Source organism: Puma concolor, chromosome D2 (genome assembly GCF_028749965.1).
Source record: "Puma concolor isolate L17-30 chromosome D2, mPumCon1.1.hap2, whole genome shotgun sequence".
Classification (NCBI taxonomy): domain Eukaryota; kingdom Metazoa; phylum Chordata; class Mammalia; order Carnivora; family Felidae; genus Puma; species Puma concolor.
The window spans coordinates 17,022,800-17,041,929 of record NC_141677.1 but is presented as its reverse complement, the minus strand read 5'-3'; the positions used below and the strand labels follow the sequence as shown (position 1 = coordinate 17,041,929).

General features: G+C 45.9%; 2 protein-coding genes across 2 annotated transcripts; one reads left to right on the top strand and one right to left on the bottom strand.

Moving 5' to 3' along the window:
- Nucleotides 1-395: 395 nt before the first annotated feature.
- On the bottom strand, nucleotides 396-5,195 carry EXOC8 (exocyst complex component 8). Its single transcript, XM_025915082.2, has one exon. It carries the CDS (start codon nucleotides 5,043-5,045, stop codon nucleotides 2,862-2,864), a length of 2,184 nt encoding a protein of 727 aa, XP_025770867.2. The 5' UTR covers nucleotides 5,046-5,195; the 3' UTR covers nucleotides 396-2,861.
- A 78-nt stretch (nucleotides 5,196-5,273) lies between these two features.
- SPRTN (SprT-like N-terminal domain) lies at nucleotides 5,274-18,808 on the top strand. The gene is made up of 5 exons (XM_025915076.2): nucleotides 5,274-5,914; nucleotides 7,418-7,517; nucleotides 12,259-12,387; nucleotides 15,961-16,222; nucleotides 17,231-18,808. The coding sequence occupies exons 1-5, from the start codon at nucleotides 5,694-5,696 to the stop codon at nucleotides 17,977-17,979; spliced, it is 1,461 nt and encodes a 486-aa protein (XP_025770861.1). The 5' UTR covers nucleotides 5,274-5,693; the 3' UTR covers nucleotides 17,980-18,808.
- The last annotated feature ends 322 nt before the right edge of the window (nucleotides 18,809-19,130 follow it).

Below are 19,130 nucleotides of genomic sequence, written 5' to 3'. Positions count from 1 at the left end.
CAAAAAAAACAGACCCTTGTCATTTATGTTCCTAGGTCCTGGGTCACATGGCCGACATTACATTTCCTTCATTTAGGGATGTGCAAATGGCATCAAATCCACTTTTTAGAGCCAATTCACACTTTGTGTGTCTGAAATTTCCCATTCAAGAGAGTCCCCCAAAAACAGATCTGATTTGATCACAATTTGGATAGTAAGCAGAACACTTATTTAAATTAGCTAACAGCTTCCTACCTATCATCCCCATATACAAAAATAAACCAAAAAAACCCCCCAAAAACCAAAAAAACAAAACCTGGGCTCATAAAACAGTATTTCAGTAACAAGGATGTAAGAATACTGAATCCTAATTAAAGAAGAGAGATATAACATTGTAATACCAATTTTATCCAGCGTAAGAAAAATTTTAAGCTTTATTTTGATAAAACATTTCAGATTCCCTCATATCACAGCATATCAATAAGCAAGATGTACATGTACTGATTTTATCCTACATGTCAAGCCCCAAATTCCCAATCCCAGGTAAGCAAGTTGCAAAATACAAGTGCCGATAATTTAACTATAGGTAGTATTTTAAAGAAAAGTGAGTGTTCAGCACTTTAAATTAAATGAGGCTTTAATCAAAGAGAGACTTAATACCACAGGGTGTCTTTTTTGCAACAGTAATGAATTCAATCAAGTCTGTGATTCCAAGCTCGAGCGACAGTGTTCTGTTTGAGGCAAACAAGCAAAGGCAATCAACTCTTCGGTGGTATATTACAGTATGTACTATATATTTTTGGACAATTTCATTCCATTTTTAGCACTTGGGAATCTAAGGAAACAAGAATTAGAGAAGAGCTCTGATTCCACTTTGGGGAATGCAATGTAATGGCTCTGTCTTGGCACAAAGGTACACTGTAACACTGGTGGTGGTCTTTGATCAACTTCCCACGGTAACTGAATCACCAACAACTATAACTCTGATCAAGGAACACACAGATTTTACCAGAAGAAAATTCTGTACTTCCAGTTTTAAAAAGCAAACGGTTCTATGAAGACGCAACCATTTGAATTATCTGAGTATATACATTTAAGTTTTTACAACTTCATGCCTTAAGTTTTGACTTCCAAAGTATCATTTCCTGGACCCAACATCGAATATTTACACGCTATGTGTTTCACACAATAAAATTTTAGAAACCGTAAGTTGCACAAAGTAATCGTAAAAGTTTTTATCAAATTCATGTTTCCAGTGATCTTAAAAAAGACAATTTATAGTTGTTTTTTTGTTATCTAGAAAATCCTAACTGTATGTGAAAAATTAATCAAAGAAAATCTGTAACTCTGATAATTTTCCACCCTTAAAAGGCATCGCTAAAAATAAATAAAAGGGCTCCTCTGCCAATGAGTAATGACATCAAGGAGCTTCGCAACCCTAAGCCACTCTTGAAAGCAATTTTAAGTTTTACCTAATTTCCAGTCTTAATAGCAGTATTTTAATTCAGGAAAAAGATATGACCTTTTGAAGTCCGTGGCATCAGAAATGGCACTTTTGGACAAGAATCACAACTGAAAGCTAGTGGAAAAATGAACCTGAGCACAATTGCTCTCCACGGATGAGAGATATGCTCAAGGTACAGTAGAAACAGTAGTTCAGAAACCTTGAGAAGCTCAAATATCTTGAGCTATTTTTGTTTCACTAAACAATCTGAAGCATTATATTCACTTTTAAGAATAAAGGAAAATATAAAACATGAAACATGCAGTAGGAGTCACCAAAAGTTCGTTTCCTCCCTTTGCTTTGGGCACACTGTCTCACTTTTTTGTTCTCTACTTTGTTACAAAAAAACCCAAAAGCAGATCTCTGCTCAAAGCAGTCATACTTGAGAACACTATAGGGTGTGCATATGATTTTTTCTCTTTTCCCATCCACCCAGACCTGAAATCTACACAAATATTTCCATGTATACTTTTCTCCCATTTGCATGAAGTCTGAGCCACTATATAATTTACACGGAAAAAATCGGGGGAGGCAGCTAAAAATCACTGGCGGTTGCCAGGTTCCTCAGTCTGTCCTGCTTCTTTAATCATTTTTATTTTTTTAATATGATAAAGACAAAAGCTCCAGCTGGAAATTCACACAGTTCAGGAGCATGTTGAAAATGTTTTTTACCATAGTCCTTTAGATTCAAGTAAATGCTCCCAAATCAAGTATCATAAAGCTGCTAATTAGCAGCTCAAAATAATCAGCCATTCAAATGACGCTGGAAATGTCTGCTGAACTGTTTTTATGAAAGCTCCCCCTTGTATTCTAGAAGGTTCCAAGTACTAGTCCACAAACTAGCCACTTTTAAGAAGGAATTCTTTTGACCAAAATGTACCCTAAAACCAATCTTCTCAATTCCTTTCTTTTCCCAAAGTTATTCAATCACATTTTAAGGTGGGGAAGTATATGACCCAGGGTGTTTTGTATGGAACTGTACTCTTTAAGAAACCTAACATTTTAGTCAACGGGGAAACTTCACAACATACTTAAACCGTACGTATTTTAGATATGATTTCTCTGTGCTGCATAAAATATACTGTAAGGAAGTGTGTTTTGACTCAAAGGATACACTGAAATGCTGCAGTATGACAACATATTCTTAGCATAACTTAAAAGGAAAGCATGTATTTTAACAATTCCAATGTTTTGTCATTGGGGCTTAATTGGAACTTTCTTTTCTTTTTCCTTTTGATTCTGCATTTCTGTTTGAGAGGGCATCTTTTATTTTTAAGCTGTGTTTGAGACTATAAAGAATATGCTAATGCAACTTAATATATAAATATAAATAATATATGAGCAACATATACGTATACATATACCCACGACGCGAGCATCAGACCACTGATGTTGTACTTTCGGGGTTCACACGAATGAGTCTAGATGCGTTCCTCAGGTCCTGGAGTTGCTTGGCAGGTTTCCCCACACCTTCCTCAAACCTTTTCTCCACCACGGGGAGGACGGTCTCATATAGAAAGGATGCATTCTGTCTGATAAAGGCCTTTTTCTCTGGATCCTGCTCACACCGAAGGCTATAATCCACATGCTGCACAGCGACCAAAATGATCTCCACCAGGCTCTCCAAAAGTACCATGTGCAGCTCGGGGAAATACAGCTTCAGTGCCTCTTCCAAGAAGCCCATGGTCTGTTTGGTAAAAGCAACCACCGTGTAGCTCAGGTTCACCCAGCAGTCATCCCCGGTGTACTGCTCAAAGTTCCTCACCCCACAACTCTTCATCTCCTCTTTGAGCTTGCCCAGGGCCTCTGGAGTCATCAAGTTCATCCTCCTCCACATCTCCTCAGAGTTGCGATGTTTAGTGGCTTCGATGATAATTTCTTTGTAACTGTGCAAGGCCCCTTGGATGTCTTTCACCAGAAGGGCATGGATGATGAAGGTGAGGTCCAGTCCGATGTCACCCAGTTGCTGACAGTGCTCCTTGGCCACTTTGACACACTCAGCCGCTGTAGAGAGGCTCTCCTTACTGTCAAACACCTGCTTGCTAAAAGCATCCACGAACATGCCCATGGCTGATCTCGCCCAGACCACAAAGGCAGAGTAGCAGCCACTGTCAGTGCCTGCAAAATCCGTCTCGAATTCCCTTGCAGTCTCAAGGAGGCTCGTAAAGAAGACGTGGCATAGCTTATGGATGTAGAGTAAAGTGGCACCCTCGATGCGAAGCTGGCGGATTGCGGTATGCACAGCTGCTGCCCTGTTTCTCAAAAACAGCTCACAAGCCTTTGTGCACTGGCCAAGCCGGATTAGTTGAGAAACTGCCCTTCGAGTAGCCTTGGGACCACCTCTCAGGGAACGATCTGGGGAGAGTTCAAAAACTAGCACTTCCGTGAGCTGTCGGACGCGCTCATCCACTTTGGCCCTTAGTTCTTTAACAGGCGGTGGGCTGGGCTTATCTTCCAGGTAATGGTTCAATTTGTCCAGCAGGTCAACGGCCCCTTCAAAGTCTCTCTGGGCGATACAGACATCCAGGTCTTCAGGCAACTCCTGGATCCACTCCATTGAGAGGTCCACCTTCTCTTCTTCTACCTCAGGAACAGCTGGTTCGTCGTCTTCTTCGTCCTCAAATGGGTTACTGGCCTTGGAAGGCACCTGCGGTGGTCCTCGTGGGGCCGCTGCCTCCTCCTGTTCCCTGCGTCTTTTTTCACTGAGGGCCCTCTTGGTTTCCTCCAGCACTTCCAGCCACTCTCGTTTGATTTTAGCATTTTCCGCCTGAAAAATACGGCTCTCGGGAAACATTAGCAGCTTGAACATGTCTTTCATGGGCGGGTTGTCCTTGACATTGACCACGGCCAAACCATCCAGGGGATAGAGGGCGTTGTAGCGATACATCCCACGCCTCTGAGGCAGCCAGGTGGCCACCAGCAAACAGTCGTTCATGAGAAAGCCGTGCACCCGCTGCAGTTGGGCCATGTGGTCCGCCTCGTATTCCACCAAATCCCCGTTGTACACCAGGTACTGCCCCGGCGTCTCCAGCAGGTGCCTGCAACCTTCCACCTTCTCAAGCAGAGTGGTAAGAGTGCGCTGCTTCCCTTCCTCGCCCGGACCCGCACCGTCGCGGGAGGCGCCCCCGGGTGTGGGAAAAAAGCCAGCCTGGCCCCGCAGGTGGTCTCGGCCCCCCGCGCCACCTCCTCCTTCCTCTCCTCCAGAGGCCGCGGCGGCTCCGGCGGCGGCGGCGGCGGCAGCCGGGAGCAGGGTAAGCGGGATGCTCTCCAGGCTGCTCTTCTGCTCCGTCAGCAGATGGCTGAGCTGATACATCTCGCTCTCCAGGTAGGAGATCTCGCGGGCAGTCTCTATGAACTGCCGGTAGTTCTGGTAGACGTTGCGCTTCAGGTTCTGCGCCGTCTCCTCCGCCAGCGCCTGGATGCGCTGCCGGTGCTCCTGCAGGTCCCGGTCCCCGTCCGACTGCTGCGAGAGCTGCTTCACGTACAGCCGGGCCTCAAAACCCCCCGATTCCAGCTGCCGCCGCAGACGGCTCGCCCCACTGTCCGACATCGCCATCGCCATTTCCCTCCGAGTCTCACGCAGTCGCTGTCACTACCGCCTCCGCGGGTGCCGCCGCGGTCGAGACCCACCCAAGTCCCGCGGAGCTCCAGGGCTGAGGAAGCAGGACGGAAGGGAGACGAGTACGCCTGCGCCCGGGTCTGAGTTTCAGACTGCGCCTGCGCAGGGGCCGAGCGCAGACAGCGCGCCTGCGCGGGAACGCCAGCGGCTAGGGCTCATGCGCCGGAGGCTCTGTTGCGGAAGAGTGGAGGGCGAGGCAGCGAGACGTGGGTACTGCGCATGTTCTGAGCGTGACGTTGGTATTTGAAGTTAGTGGCGAAGCGTAAAGGCGGTAACCGGTTTCTTGAAACCTTCCTCTAGACCAAGGCCTGGGAACCCACGTTTTGAGCCCACTAAGAGGTGTCATGCTGAGTTTTCTACTTTAAGCCGCAGAATCTTGGCTTCGGCGTTTGAGGCAAATTCAGTTCTCGTTCTCGGGCCGGTTATTCTTGAATTCTCGCGACATCGGCGGGCTGCCCCGAGGGTAGCCCGAGAGCCGGTATCTCCTAGGAGCCGGGTCAGGCCTCCGCCGCCGCTTCAGACAGGTGGAGTCGCGGCCTCCCCCGGGGGCCCGCTTAACGCCGGCGAACGCCGCCTGGGATCCCGGCAGAGATGGATGAGGATCTGGTGTTGGCACTACGGCTTCAGGAGGAGTGGAACTTGCAGGCGTCGGAGCGCGACCGGGCCCAGGCGCCCCTGTCGCTGGTGGACGCGTCCTGGGAGTTGGTGGACCCAACCCCGGATTTGCAGGCCCTGTTTGTGCAGTTCAACGATCGGTTCTTTTGGGGCCAGCTGGAGGCTGTCGAGGTGAAGTGGAGCCTGCGAATGACCCTGTGAGTCTCGAACCCCGCTGGGGAAAAGACACCGGCTGGCAGCTCTTCTGCAGCCGCCGGCCGCGAACTTCTCCTCTTTCTCCGTCCCCAGTGGTCCCAGGGTCTGTGAAATGCGGGGGGTGGAGGGGAGTGTCGGTGTCGGTCTTGTTTTGGGCCAGCATCTCCTGGTGTATCTCTCCCTTCCCTTCTCTCTCTCTCTCTCTCTCTCTCTCTCTCTCTCTCTCTCGTGCTCAAACAACTTGAGGAAAGTTGTGTGGGCCATCTCGCCAAGAGTTTGATTTATTAAGGACACAGTGAGGGGCGCCTGGGTGGCTGAGTCAGCTAAGTGTCTGACTCTTGGTTTTGGCTCAGGTCATGATCCCACGTTTGGTGAGTTGCATCCCCCTCCCCCATTGGGCTGACAGTGTGGAGCCTGCTTGGGATTCTCTCTCTTTCCCTCTCTCTGTTCGCGGGCACGCGCTGTCTCTCTCTCCCGAAATAAATAAACTTAAAAAGCAAATAAAGGACACAGAGAAAAGGATATTCCTTTGTTTTTTTGTTGTTTTTGAGAGAGAGTGAGCACGAGCGGGAGGGGGGGGAGCAGGGGGAGAGGGAGAGAGAATCCCAAGCAGGGAATCTCCACACTGAGTGTGGAGCCCCAGGTGGGCCTCGAACTCAAGGACCTGAGATCATGAGCGGAGCTGAAAGCGGGAGCCACCCAGGGGTCCCGAAAGGATATTTCTCTGAATCTCCCGTCGCTTGAAAATCAATTAACACATTCCAGATTTGTCTTATGGTGGTGCTTTGGGACCCAGGAGGGAGAAGCGAGTCTGCCCCAAAAAAAGAATGCTGAGGACACAGGGAAGCCTCCCAAGGGTGGGTGTTGTCCTTTTCCATGCTCGTTAAGATACCACCACTTAGTAGTGAGCTCAGGTGTTAGAAGGGGGACAGGGTTGACCGTTTCCATATTGCTGGACCCAAGGGATCTTAGGGGATGCCTCTAAAAGGATCCCTTTCCCACCAAGGAGAGAAGTCCCAATTTGAAATCATCTATTCCTGCACATGAACTGAGCTAACAAGTTTAAGATGGGATTGTGTTCTATGTGCTTGTCTTTGAAGTGCTACACGACAGCCTTAAGTAAGCCAGGTTAAGATAATGATATAAAACTGCGTGTAAAGAACAAATCTCCTTCATAGAGGCCTCTGTTACCGCTTTGGAGACGTGCTCATGGCGACCTGGCTGTAATCACCGCAAACCGATTACAGTTTGTAGGGAGGAGACTGGGCGCAGCAGAAGAGGATGATCTTCTTTGGGCTCTTGCAGCCTGGCAAGGCCAAGGGACAGTCACTGCCTGGCTGGGGCAAGGGATCTCACTACCATTCACACATCTTTCTCCCTAGGGTGAGATGCAAATATCTCCTGACAAAGAGGGTGTCCTGGTGGGAACTAGTGTGAAGTGATTTACTCTTTCATTTCGGTTTCCCTTTTGTGTAAATAATGCTTTTGTGGTGGTTGTTTTCCAGGTGTGCTGGGATATGCAGCTATGAAGGGAGGGGCGGAATGTGTTCCATCCGGCTCAGTGAACCTCTTTTAAAGTTGAGACCGAGAAAGGATCTTGTAGAGGTATCCTTTGCATAAACTTGGTTCTTACCTCAGTTATTTAAAAATGCTTATTATTGATTTAGACTGATGTGAATTCACCTATACATGTAAAAAAAAAATTATTTCCTCACAACTTTTTTATAAATTTTTTTTTTCAACGTTTATTTATTTTTGGGACCGAGAGAGACAGAGCATGAACGGGGGAGGGGCAGAGAGAGAGGGAGACACAGAATCGGAAACAGGCTCCAGGCTCTGAGCCATCAGCCCAGAGCCTGACGCGGGGCTCGAACTCCCGGACCGCGAGATCGTGACCTGGCTGAAGTCGGATGCTTAACCGACTGCGCCACCCAGGTGCCCCTCCTCACAACTTTAATTGCAGGGCCAATAATAATGATTACCTTATATTTTTATGGTTCTTCACAGTTAAAGTTTTTCAGGTATAATACCGGATTTGAGCTTTACAACCACCTTGTTTATGTGCAGTGTGTGTTGTCCTCATTTTTATAAATGAAGAAATTTAAGGTTCAGAGAGCATAAGTAAGCTAGTTTAAGTTACATACTAAGAAGCAGAGAAAAATTAGGACTCATATCTTCCTATTGAGGCACACAAATTTTGATTGTCCTCTGTTCAGCCACAATGACGCTGTCCTCCCAGAATATCTCGCTGAGCTGGTAGAACCAGCCCGCGTGAGTGAGGGCACTTGACTAGCAAAATGGAGCCATAGGAGCTCCCGGATTATGGTTAGTTTGAGTTTAGAAGATGTCTGAAATTCCTCAAGATATACCCAGTATGACTTGCCTTGCCCCAATTGTATAACTTGAAACGTAGGCACCAAAGAAGATAGAGTGGTAGAGGCTGGATGGGACGTACATTAAAATATGCTTGGAAATACAAAAGATGCTGTTTTTAAGGATAATAAAAGGTAATGGGTTGCAGAACACTGTGAATATATTTAACACTCTTGAGCTGTACACTTAAAAATAGTTAAGATGTTAAATTTTGTGTTGTGTTTTTTTTTTTTTTACAATTAAAAAAAAAGTAAATGGCTACTAAACGTAAAATGGTACAACAGGAATACTTGATTAATAAAAAAGAAAGGAGGAATAAAGGAACAAAGCCCTCCAAAGAGAAGGGTAGGTGTGAAGACGATATCAGTAATTATATTAAATGTAAATGGACTAAGCACTGGTTTAAGACATGGAGTGACATACTAGATTAAAAGAGGTGTGCTTAAAGTCACACACATGTTAAATGTGAAAGGTTCAGAAAAAGTATATCATCCAAAACCCTAACAGAAAGCTATTGCAGCAAACTAAAGGTCTTAAGGGAAGAAGTTTTACTAGAAAAAAAAGTTCACGTTTTATAATGGTAAAATAATCTATTAAATAAAAACACATAATGATTCTAACAGTAATAATGTAGCTTTAAACTACATGAAGCATAAATTAGTAGAAGCAAAAAGAGAAATAATCGACCCATAATCATAGTTGCAGATGTTAAACACAACACTCTTGGTAACTCAGTGAATAAGCAGAAAAAAAACTGTAGACATAAAACAAAAAAGTTGAACATAATTAACCAAATCAACCTTCTGAGGAGCCCTAATTAGAGTAGTAGTTGCATAATGAATATTTATTGTGTAAATGATTAAGGAAACACACGAACAGTGTTCTTTTTAAAGCGATGGGGGTGCCTGGGTGGCTCAGTCGGTTAAGCGTCTGATTGCAGCTCAGGTCATGATCTCAGTCTGTGAGTTCAAGCCCCACTTTGGGCTCTGTGCTGACAGCTCAAAGCCTAGAGCCTGCTTCGGATTCTGTGTCTCCCTCTTTCTGCCCCTCCCCCACTCACTCTTCTGTCTCTCTGTCTCTCTCTCTCTCTCTCCTCAAAAGCAAATAAACATTACAAAAAAAATTTTTTTAATGTAACGGGCAAGAGGAGAACGGAAAATGTGTGGTAATGCTGTCAAGTGAGCATTTGCTATTGTTAGAAAGTTACAATATCAGATCAGTGTAAGAAGGCCCATGGAGGAACAGTGTGACTCTGGCCTGTACATAAAGTAGCGACCCATATTATAATGAATAGGATTCAGGAAAGGAAAGGACTGAGTCTGGTTGAGGACAGAGAAGAAAAGCTTCATACGTGTGTATTTTATTACTACCTAACATCACCACTCCTGCCTCTCACTCTTTATTGAGCATGTATTATATGCCAGATTTTGGACTAGTGTTCATCTAGTTAATGGCTAATCCAGTGTGTGCCTTTCCCGTAGCCCTGCAAGATTAGGATATCCCCATTTTAGCGACGAGCAGCAAGTTGTAACTTGTCCAAGGTCTTGTGCATAATAAGTGACAAACCCTTGTGGTAGGCTCTAGTTTCCCTGGCCCTAAAGCTCTTGTCCTGTCCCCTCATCACTACCGCTGTGTAATTGCTACTGCTGCAAATGAAAACATGGAGCTGAGCCTCACAGGACAGATCGGATTCTGACAAGTAGAGATGGTACAGGAAAACTACTCTTGGCAGAAGGAATAGGATGCTGTGAGCAAAATTGAGGCGTGAATCTCAGGGCATATGGAGGACTAGAAGTAGTTGCTTTTGGCCAGGTAGAGAACCCAGTGGTGGGAAATAGAGGTGTTTTGGGACCATGTTGAGTAGAACCTTGAATCTAGCCTAAATGTGGAAAATAGAAAATACATAAAAATAGAAACGTTCAGTGTGGTGCCGTGTGCCGCTTTCAGGATGTTTCCGTTGAACCCCAACTTAGGGATCTAAATTTATTCCTCCTTTGTAAGAATAGTTACTGATCATGACTTTAGAATGTTGGACAAAATTGAAATGTAGAATGCCCTTTGAATTTGAGTCCTAGTAGAGTGGCATTTACTTGAAAAGATTAAGTTCATTTTCAGAGGTACAGAGTCGATCATTGTAAAAGGGGTGTTTTCACAATGACCAAGTTACGGTGCTTGACACACCCGTTTTTCTGTTCGGCCTAATTTGATAAGCCTACAATTCGTTAATGGCAATCTGGTTCTTCTGGCAGGAATTCTTTTTATAAAAATTACGAACAGGGTTTGTTCTTGAAGACCTGTATGACTTTCACTTTTTAAAAAAGTCTTCCTATTTGTTAGGACCAATTATGAAACAGCAGCTTTAAATACGTTTAATTCTGCACCTATACGTCTGCATTTGTGGTGTGGGAATGAGCAGGAGCGTGGTGGTGGTGGTGTTTTAAGTCAGAGATTTTTGGAATTTCTCTAAGTGCAAACTCAGATGAAATCTGGGCCAGTCACAGGATTTACCTTCAGATGCTGTTCACCAGAGCAGTAGGTTTTAGTGTTTGTTTGTGTGTTTTAAAATTTTACATACTCAGAAATCCCCAAACTATGGAAAGCTGTACACAGAGAAATGTCCCACCCCATCCCTGCATCCAGAACTCCCCAATTACTGTATGATACTCTGGCCATTAGTTTCTTTTTTCTTTTATTGTTGTTTTGCAAATATTTATGTCCATTCTTATTCCCTCTCCTGATCACATAACATACTTCTTACATGATATATTGTGTACTGTCTTCTGCCTTTCGCCTTTTTCATTAAAACCATGTACTCTGGGGGCGCCTGGGTGGCTCAGTTGGTTAAGCGGCCGACTTCGGCTCCGGTCATGATCTCACACTCCGTGAGTTCGAGCCCCGCGTCGGGCTCTGTGCTGACAGCTCAGAGCCTGGAGCCTGTTTCAGATTCTGTGCCTCCTTCTCTCTCTGACCCTCCCCTGTTCATGCTCTGTCTTTGTCTGTCTCAAAAATAAATAAACATTAAAAAAATAAAATAAAATAAAATAAATAAAACCATGTACTCTGTAGGTTCCTCCAAATGATTTCAGAGATCTTTTTCATTTTTTTTTTTAACTCTGTATAGAATTTTGTAAGGATTTTCCATAGTTCATTCAACCAGGTCTCTATTGCTAGACACTTACTTGCATTGTTTTGCTACCATAAACAATGCCACAATGAAAATACCTTGCACCTATGACCTTTCCTATTAGCCTAGGTATTGCTGGGTCAAGGGATAAATGCTTTTGTCATTTTGTGAGATGTTACCAAATCCTCTTCCGTGGGGGTTTATAAAACATTTTGCACCTCCTGCCAGAGACAGCTGGGAACGTTTGCTTCCCTTAGCTTTACCAATGGGGTCAAACTTGGGGAATTTACTCCTCTAGATAAGCGAGAGGTAGCATGAATTTGTAATTATTTTTATAAATGAAGTCGAACATTTCTTTTCATGTTTATGGGTCATTTACGTTTTTCTGTGAGCCATCTATAACCTTTGCCCACTTAAAAATTGGATTTTAGGTCATTTTCCTGTTGACTTCAGTCGGTCTTATGTTTGAAGAATTAGTAGCCCATGAGAGGCACTGCACGTTGTTCTGAATTTGTCTTTTCACTCAAGGCCGCTTTCTCCCCCATGCGGAATTTTAAAGTTCTTATGTAGTTGAGCTCATTGATCTTTCCTTTTGGATTCTGAGTAAGAATTAAAAGGGCTTTCCTGCGACAGGAGTCCTTGACCTGGGATCTGCAGAACTTCAGATATCATGCGCTGAGTTTTGTGAATGTATGTGTACGTAATTTTTCTCGCAAAATGGTTCATGACTTAACAGTTTCTGAAAGGAGCCTGTGATCCAAGGGAAGTTAGGTCCCCAGGTAGAGAAGGAAAATGCATTTCTCTCTTCAAAAGTGCCCTAACAAATGCATTTGTATGTTTCTGTTTCAGACCCTCTTGCATGAAATGATCCACGCCTATCTATTTGTCACTAATAACGATAAAGACCGGGAAGGGCACGGCCCAGAGTTCTGCAAACATATGCATCGCATCAATCGCCTGACCGGAGCCAACATAACGGTGTGTAAAGCCGCACGAGTTTATGATTTTTAGTCGTTAGTTACTCTGTACTTCCTGGGGCTTCACTAAAACTAGACAACAGGGTGGAAACGAATACCGACTTTGAGGATTTTCCACGGTGGGTGGTAAGACAGGCCGAGAAAAGCTGACTGGCTTGTTTGGGCCTCACAGTAGCGCCCTTGCTGTCGCCTCGTGGCACATCTGGTGTGACATGTTGTGCATGGTTACCGCAGGCCTGCGGTACCTCTGGGTTATGACATTTGTCTCTTTGTTAACTTAGTTTTCCGGATTACGGCCTCCTCCTCCGATCGTTCCTGTGCTCTGTCGTTTCATGTGTTGTTACACTCACTGAAAGTCTTCCTTGATTCCTCTTTCTGCATAATATTGTAGGAAGCGGAGCCTGGGGTCAAAAAAGCGTGAGGAGTCCTGACTGCTTGGGTTGAGATTCTGGCTCTGTGGATGGTTAACTGGGGGGCCTCCTCCCTAACTTCTCTGCACCCCCGCGTACTCCCGGGCAGCACGAACTCATCTGCGGGTCCTTGGGGGGGATCAGAGGAGAAAATACAAAACGTCGTAGCCTGGTTTGAGCACAAGTTAAATACCAGTTGTTTTTATTACTGATGCATTTTATCAAGTGACCGTAATGTCTTTTTAGTTTTTTTTTTTAAATTATTTTGAATGTTTATTTATTTTAGAGAGAGGGAGAGCACAAGCAGGGGTGGGGGAGAGAGAGAGGGAGACACAGAATTCAAAGCAGGCTCCAGGCTCTGAGCTGTCAGCACAGAGCCCGACATGGGGCTCGAACCCACGAACCGTGAGATCGTGACTTGAGCCGAAGTCAGACACTTAGCCGACTGAGCCACCCAGACGCCCCCGTACTGTCTTGTTTCGAAGTGAACTTTTCACCCCCTGTGCCTCTCCTCCTACATCCTCTTCCTAAAATAGGCCATTTCCTCTGTTTTCTGTCAAATGCACTTCATCTTTGCAGTGGGCTAGACCTTCTCCCTCCTTTGAATGTCCTCAGCAGCTCTTGTACCTTTTATAATATTTTATTCTGCTCTCAAACCTCTGAACACCGGGTAGCTCTTGTTTCTCCGTAGACCTCTGTATAAGGTGTGTAATGCAGTGCCCCGACGGGGCCTTAACAAATACCGAATTGGACTGAACCAAATAGAATCTTAGTTCCTACAAAGATTAAATTCTTTGGTGTTTTGGTTATTTCCTGCCTTTAAAGGGCGGTAAAGACCGGTGTGGTGGAAAATGGAAACGTTCACCTTCTGTGTGTTTTTTTTTTTCTAGCTATTGGTTTTCATTTTCTCCAGAGCTCTTTTCATTATCGCATAGAGTTCCTTCAACGTCAAGAAAGTAGCTTGCATTAAAAATCAGTCCCATCAAATCCAGATTAGCAGAAGAAGTATGGAGCTGCTAGTACAGTACAAAAGGCTTTTAGTTTCCTCACTGGTGTTTTCACTTTAAGCAAAGTCCTGGTATACTTCCTCTTGTTCACTTGGAAAAAGAGCATCTATTCTTTTATCTCGGCCGTCTGTGTGTTTTCATTTAGGAGGTTTTATCGAGTGGACACCCCTTGCTTTTACAGGTTACATCCTGTTATAACAAACTCCACAGGGCATCCAGTTTCACAATTTTATTTTAGTGACTACGTCGTTAAAGAAGTCACATCCCCATGCTGGAGGGGGAGTTACAGGACTTGGAAGCAAAACAGATCCCACTCCCTGATCTTTTTGGCCAAGAAATGAAGCGAAGAAGCGGCCGGGCGTGCCAGATCTCTTTGCCCCTAAACCTCTGCCCTCCAGTTCCTTCTGTGCCTCATATACTGTGCGTTGCTGATATGCTTGCCAAGTGATGAGAGATTTTTGCTTAGGATGGAGAGGTGCTATAAAACTAGGTGTAGAGTTATGGAAGGCTTCACATTCCCTTAGGGGAATTTATTAGAAAATTCAGTCTCTGGTTAAGAAAAGTCTCATTGGGGCGCCTGGCTGGCTCAGTCGGTAGAGTATGCCACTCTTGATCCTGAAGTTGTGAGTTCAAGCCCCACGTTGGGTGTGGAGATAACTTAAAAATTAAAAAAGTCTCGGGGCGCCTGGGTGGCGCAGTCGGTTAAGCGTCCGACTTCAGCCAGGTCACGATCTCGCGGTCCGTGAGTTCGAGCCCCGTGTCGGGCTCTGGGCTGATGGCTTGGAGCCTGGAGCCTGTTTCCGATTCTGTGTCTCCCTCTCTCTCTGCCCCTCCCCCGTTCATGCTCTGTCTCTCTCTGTCCCAAAAATAAATAAACGTTGAAAAAAAAAAATTAAAAAAAAAAAATAATAATAATAAAAAAATAAAAAAAAAAAGTCTCATCTACAGATGCTCCTTATCTTGTACAATAGTAACATTCCACTGAGAAGAGAGAAGAAAAAGGTACTCAGGGTTATTTAGGATTACCCGCTTTTATTTTTTATTTATTTTTTTAAAAGACACTTTCTGGGGTTTTGTTGTTGTTTTTAAAAAATTTTTTTTAATGTTTATTTATTTTTGAGAGAGACAGAGTACAAGTGGGGGAGGGCAGAGAGAGAGGGAGACACAGAATCCGAAGCAGGCTCCAGGCTCTGAGCTGTCAGCACAGAGCCCGACGCGGGGCTCAAACTCACGAACTCTGAGATCACAACCTGAGCCGAATTCAGACACTTAACTGACTGAGCCACCCAGGCGCCCCAGATTATCGGTTTTTAAATGGTGCCCTGCTATCCTCCAGGCCCCCAAGGTGGTAGGGATAACTTTCCTTTCAGACCTCTTTGATCTGTCCTCTGCTTGGGTTCTGAGTAAGGTCCCATCTAGAAGGTGAAACGAAAGGATCCCATGTAAGGATCAAAAAGCACATTCGCAGAGAATTTTATTTGAGTCAAGGAGTGAAGCTTTCCAGTCACCCAGGCAGCAAGCAGGTACTCACTGTGCCAGAGCCTAAGTTAGCCACTAGGGGAACAAAGATGAAAACGATCCTGGGGAGCCTTTGCCTTAACCAGATAAAATGCTGCCCCATGAGGCTCGTTACAGAGACCGGAGCAAAGAGCTGCAGGGCTGTGGATAGCGGGTGTGGCAGAGGCCGGGACAGCGCAGGGTCCTGGGTGGCGGGGGCCGAGAATTTGCAGCAGGTGGTCCAGGACCCTGTGGTTCTGTCACCTCTGAGGGCAAAGTTGCCCCTGAGCAGTGGCAACAGTTCTTCCTTATCATGGCACTATGCACAGTTTTGTCTTTATCCAAATATTTGATCGTTTTACGATTTGGTCTCTCAAACTTCTAGCATGTGATAGAGCTTTTGGCGAGTCAGAAAATATTTTCTTTTGTCTTCCGATCTCGCGGTTTTCTATCTTCACACAGTTCCTGGAGTATGAACTGCTGCCCTTCCATTAACGTGAAATTTCGAACAGAAGCTAAATCTAGTTGCCACCTTCCCTCGGGTATCCCTGCAGAGAGCTCTCGGAAGCTGCAAGGTTGAAACCGAGAAAAGGCTGCCCGTGTATTTTCTGGAAATCGTTAACCTGCCCCCCTAACGCCTACCACGTTCTGTCCGCGCAGGTGTACCACACGTTCCACGACGAGGTGGATGAGTACCGGCGACACTGGTGGCGCTGTGACGGGCCGTGTCGGCACAGGAAGCCCTACTACGGCTACGTCAAACGCGCCACCAACAGGGCGCCGTCCGCTCACGACTACTGGTGGGCAGAGCACCAGCAGAAGTGTGGTGGCACCTACGTGAAGATCAAGGAGCCGGAGAACTACGCCCGGAAAGGCAAGGGGAAGACAAAACTAGGAAGGCAGCCGACGGCCGAAAAGAAAGGTACTTCTGTCTGTCCTTCCGCCTCTGCCGAGACCGCGGCTGATGGCCCAAAAAGCCAGCCCCGGCCTGGGGAGGAGCGGTGTTTAGACGAGCTTAAGGATTGTTGCTGGTGTAGATGTTTGCAAGTGTGGACCTCAGAAGATCACGTTTTTTTCTGAAATGGTGGTAGAAAAACGTACGCTGCTCTGTATGGAGGGGAGCTAAGGGAGAAGTGGTTTGCACTGGCCATATTAGAGGCTAAAGTCCCTTTCCCGGTCTGGGCTCACTGAGTCACTGGGAAACAGAAGGCAAAAAGATTGTCAAAATAAAAACAGGGATTCAAATAACAATGCCCGGAATCAGTCCTGACTCCACCCCTTCCTATCAGTTGGATTCTGTCCGAGTGACTTCTGTGGATGGACGTGTTTTCATTGGGAGAATGGGAAAAGGATATGACATGTATGTGCTGGTCCTTCATCTGCAAGATTTATCCGTTTCCTATGAAGTTCAGAGTCACTGCCTCTTGAAGAGGGAACCAGGTCGCTGAGTTAATGCTTCTTCCCTTGGCGAGTTGCTGATTGGATGCAGGAGCGTAATAAGCTGCCCTTCCCGAGTCCGAAACATTAAGTGAGCGGAGGCGCTAGAGAACGTCCGTGGGGAGATGACGCATCCTCATTTTGTGCGAGCCGGAGGAAAGCGAAGCATGTGGGAGCCGACTTTTCCCCTGGAGCGGAACCGCAAGACCGCTATGCGATTTTCAAGGTCCAAGTGCCTTCGCTAGTGGCCCTCGGATGGTAGAACCCCTGATATAAATAGGAGAGGATGTTGTTTTCTGGCCTTTGCCCCACCAGCGCCCCCTGACCGCTGCAGATCGCCCCCCTCCCGACGAATAGGTAGTTGGTGCGGGGACCGAAGTTACAGAATAAAACCGTATTTCTTCATTTTGAAAAAAAAAAAAACCTGTCCATTAGCTCGACATTTGTTACCGTGTTGATCTCGAGTCAGGAAAACCTCTGCTTTCTTTTGCAGATCAGCCCAACAGAGGTGAGACCCAGCTGTTGATCCCTTTCAGTGGGAAAGGATACGTCCTGGGAGACGCGAGCAATTCGCCTTCGTCCGGGAGATTTGTCGCTTCACACGCCGTCAATAAAACCCAAGATCTTTTAAGTCAAGACCGCTCAGCAACAGCTCTGAGACCTAATTCTAAAATGGAGGTGAACTCTGAACAGACTGGTCCAAGCAAAAAAACCTCTCTCGTCGCCCCTGTTCTTGCTGCCAGTCGCCAAAATGTTGTAAGCAACTACTTTCCTAGAGTGTCAGCTGCCAACCAGAAGGCCTGCAGAAGTGTGAGTGGATCTCCACCAAAAAGCGGGGCAGTCGGCAACCTCCCTAAAAACTCCGTCTCTTCCATGTCTCACAGAAGGGTCCCCTCCTCTAAGATAGCCCCGAGAAATTCTTTAAAAGCCCCGGAATCGACACCTGTGACCGCAGCCCTGGACGGGAGCGGGCCCGAAGAGAGATTGCCAAGTAAACGAGCCAGGCTAGAAGACCAGTCTGTTTCTGACGAGCTTTTTATCAAGAAAGAGCAAGTGCAACGTGGTGGAAGTGATTCTAAGTGGAGTTCACGTCCTCCAGCTGCGGCTCAGAGCTCCAGCCCTTCAGCCAGTCAGAGCAGAGCGGTCAGTTGTCCTGTTTGTTGGAACGAAGTCCTAGAGTCGCAAATTAACGAGCACTTGGACCGGTGCCTTGAAGGCGCTAGCACCGATGGCAAAAGTTGAAAAGGTCTTCGGAAAACAGACGGGTGTCACACGCCACCTGTATTACCTCACTAGTCTAGTGTCAGGCCCTCAGGAAGTTCTGGCACATACTCCGATTTGTCGGTTAGAATCTAGTTCTATTTTATATATACACATGAGATTATAATGTAAAATATTTTATGTTTTAAGGCACTACCGTTCACTCCTGCCTTGTGTATACTGTAGCCCAGAGTTTACTCTGCATGTATACACGTAGAATTTTTAGATATTCGTGTTCTTGCAGTTAATCTTTTTATTTATACACCTTCCTCAGAATACTCCGTGAGGAATCCTGTCCGGTGTTTGGTTCACTGAGCATTTCTTCAGTTACATTAAAACTCAGTCCTAGAACTGATGTTAATTTCATGATGTCAGACATACTGACCACAAAACACAGTCTGGGGTACACAGCATATTAGTTGTTTCAGGGTACTCAGAGGCTTGTTTTGTTTGTTTTTGTTTTTTTTCAATCTTCACAGGAAGTAAATTTTCTCTGTTTTAAAGAATTTTACTTCTGTCATCACTGAAAGGTGGCAGCAGATTTTAGGTTCAAGTACATAAGGAGTACAGTAAAATAAACCTCTTTTAGAATGTTGCCAGTAACAAATAGCTACTGCAGTTTCGTAGGCCAGGGTTGAGCGGTTTTCTCAACGCGTCGCCGAGTGAGTGGATCCCGTGCTACCCACCTGGAACGTACAACGTCACAGAGCTGCCTCGGTGGTGTTCACGGTAGCGCGTTCTCTGGAAACAGTATTATGAGCCGTAAGCCAAAGTTGTAATCGTTCTAATAAAAAGGAATCCCATTTGTGCATTTTGAAAAGTAGAATTCTTTTCGGAAATACTCCTTTCCACCTCTGGCAAAGAGACGAAGATACTTTCGTCTGCCGACTTTCTGTCTCTGGCGACGCCTCTAGCACGTCGGTTGGCATATTCCCGAGAGTGTAGTTCACGGGTTCGCCCTTTTCTCGACTTTGTTGCATCACGACCTGTGTGTTCCTAAGGGGCCAGATCCCCAGTGTACAGCGGGGTGAGCTTCCCCGGGGGGGGCCCCTGGGCGCCTGCTGCCCAGATCAAGTTAGAGAACGCTGCGGTTCCCGCAGGAGGTGTCCTCAAGGGTGCCCACTCCTGAAGTC

Excerpts from the sequence above, each read along its gene's own strand:
- EXOC8 (XM_025915082.2), bottom strand. The coding sequence starts at position 5,045 with ATGGCGATGGCGATGTCGGACAGTGGGGCGAGCCGTCTGCGGCGGCAG.
- SPRTN (XM_025915076.2), top strand. The coding sequence starts at position 5,694 with ATGGATGAGGATCTGGTGTTGGCACTACGGCTTCAGGAGGAGTGGAAC. Across the intron at positions 7,518-12,258 it reads CGAGAAAGGATCTTGTAGAG|ACCCTCTTGCATGAAATGAT; the intron begins GTATCCTTTGCA and ends TTTCTGTTTCAG. Across the intron at positions 12,388-15,960 it reads TGACCGGAGCCAACATAACG|GTGTACCACACGTTCCACGA; the intron begins GTGTGTAAAGCC and ends CTGTCCGCGCAG.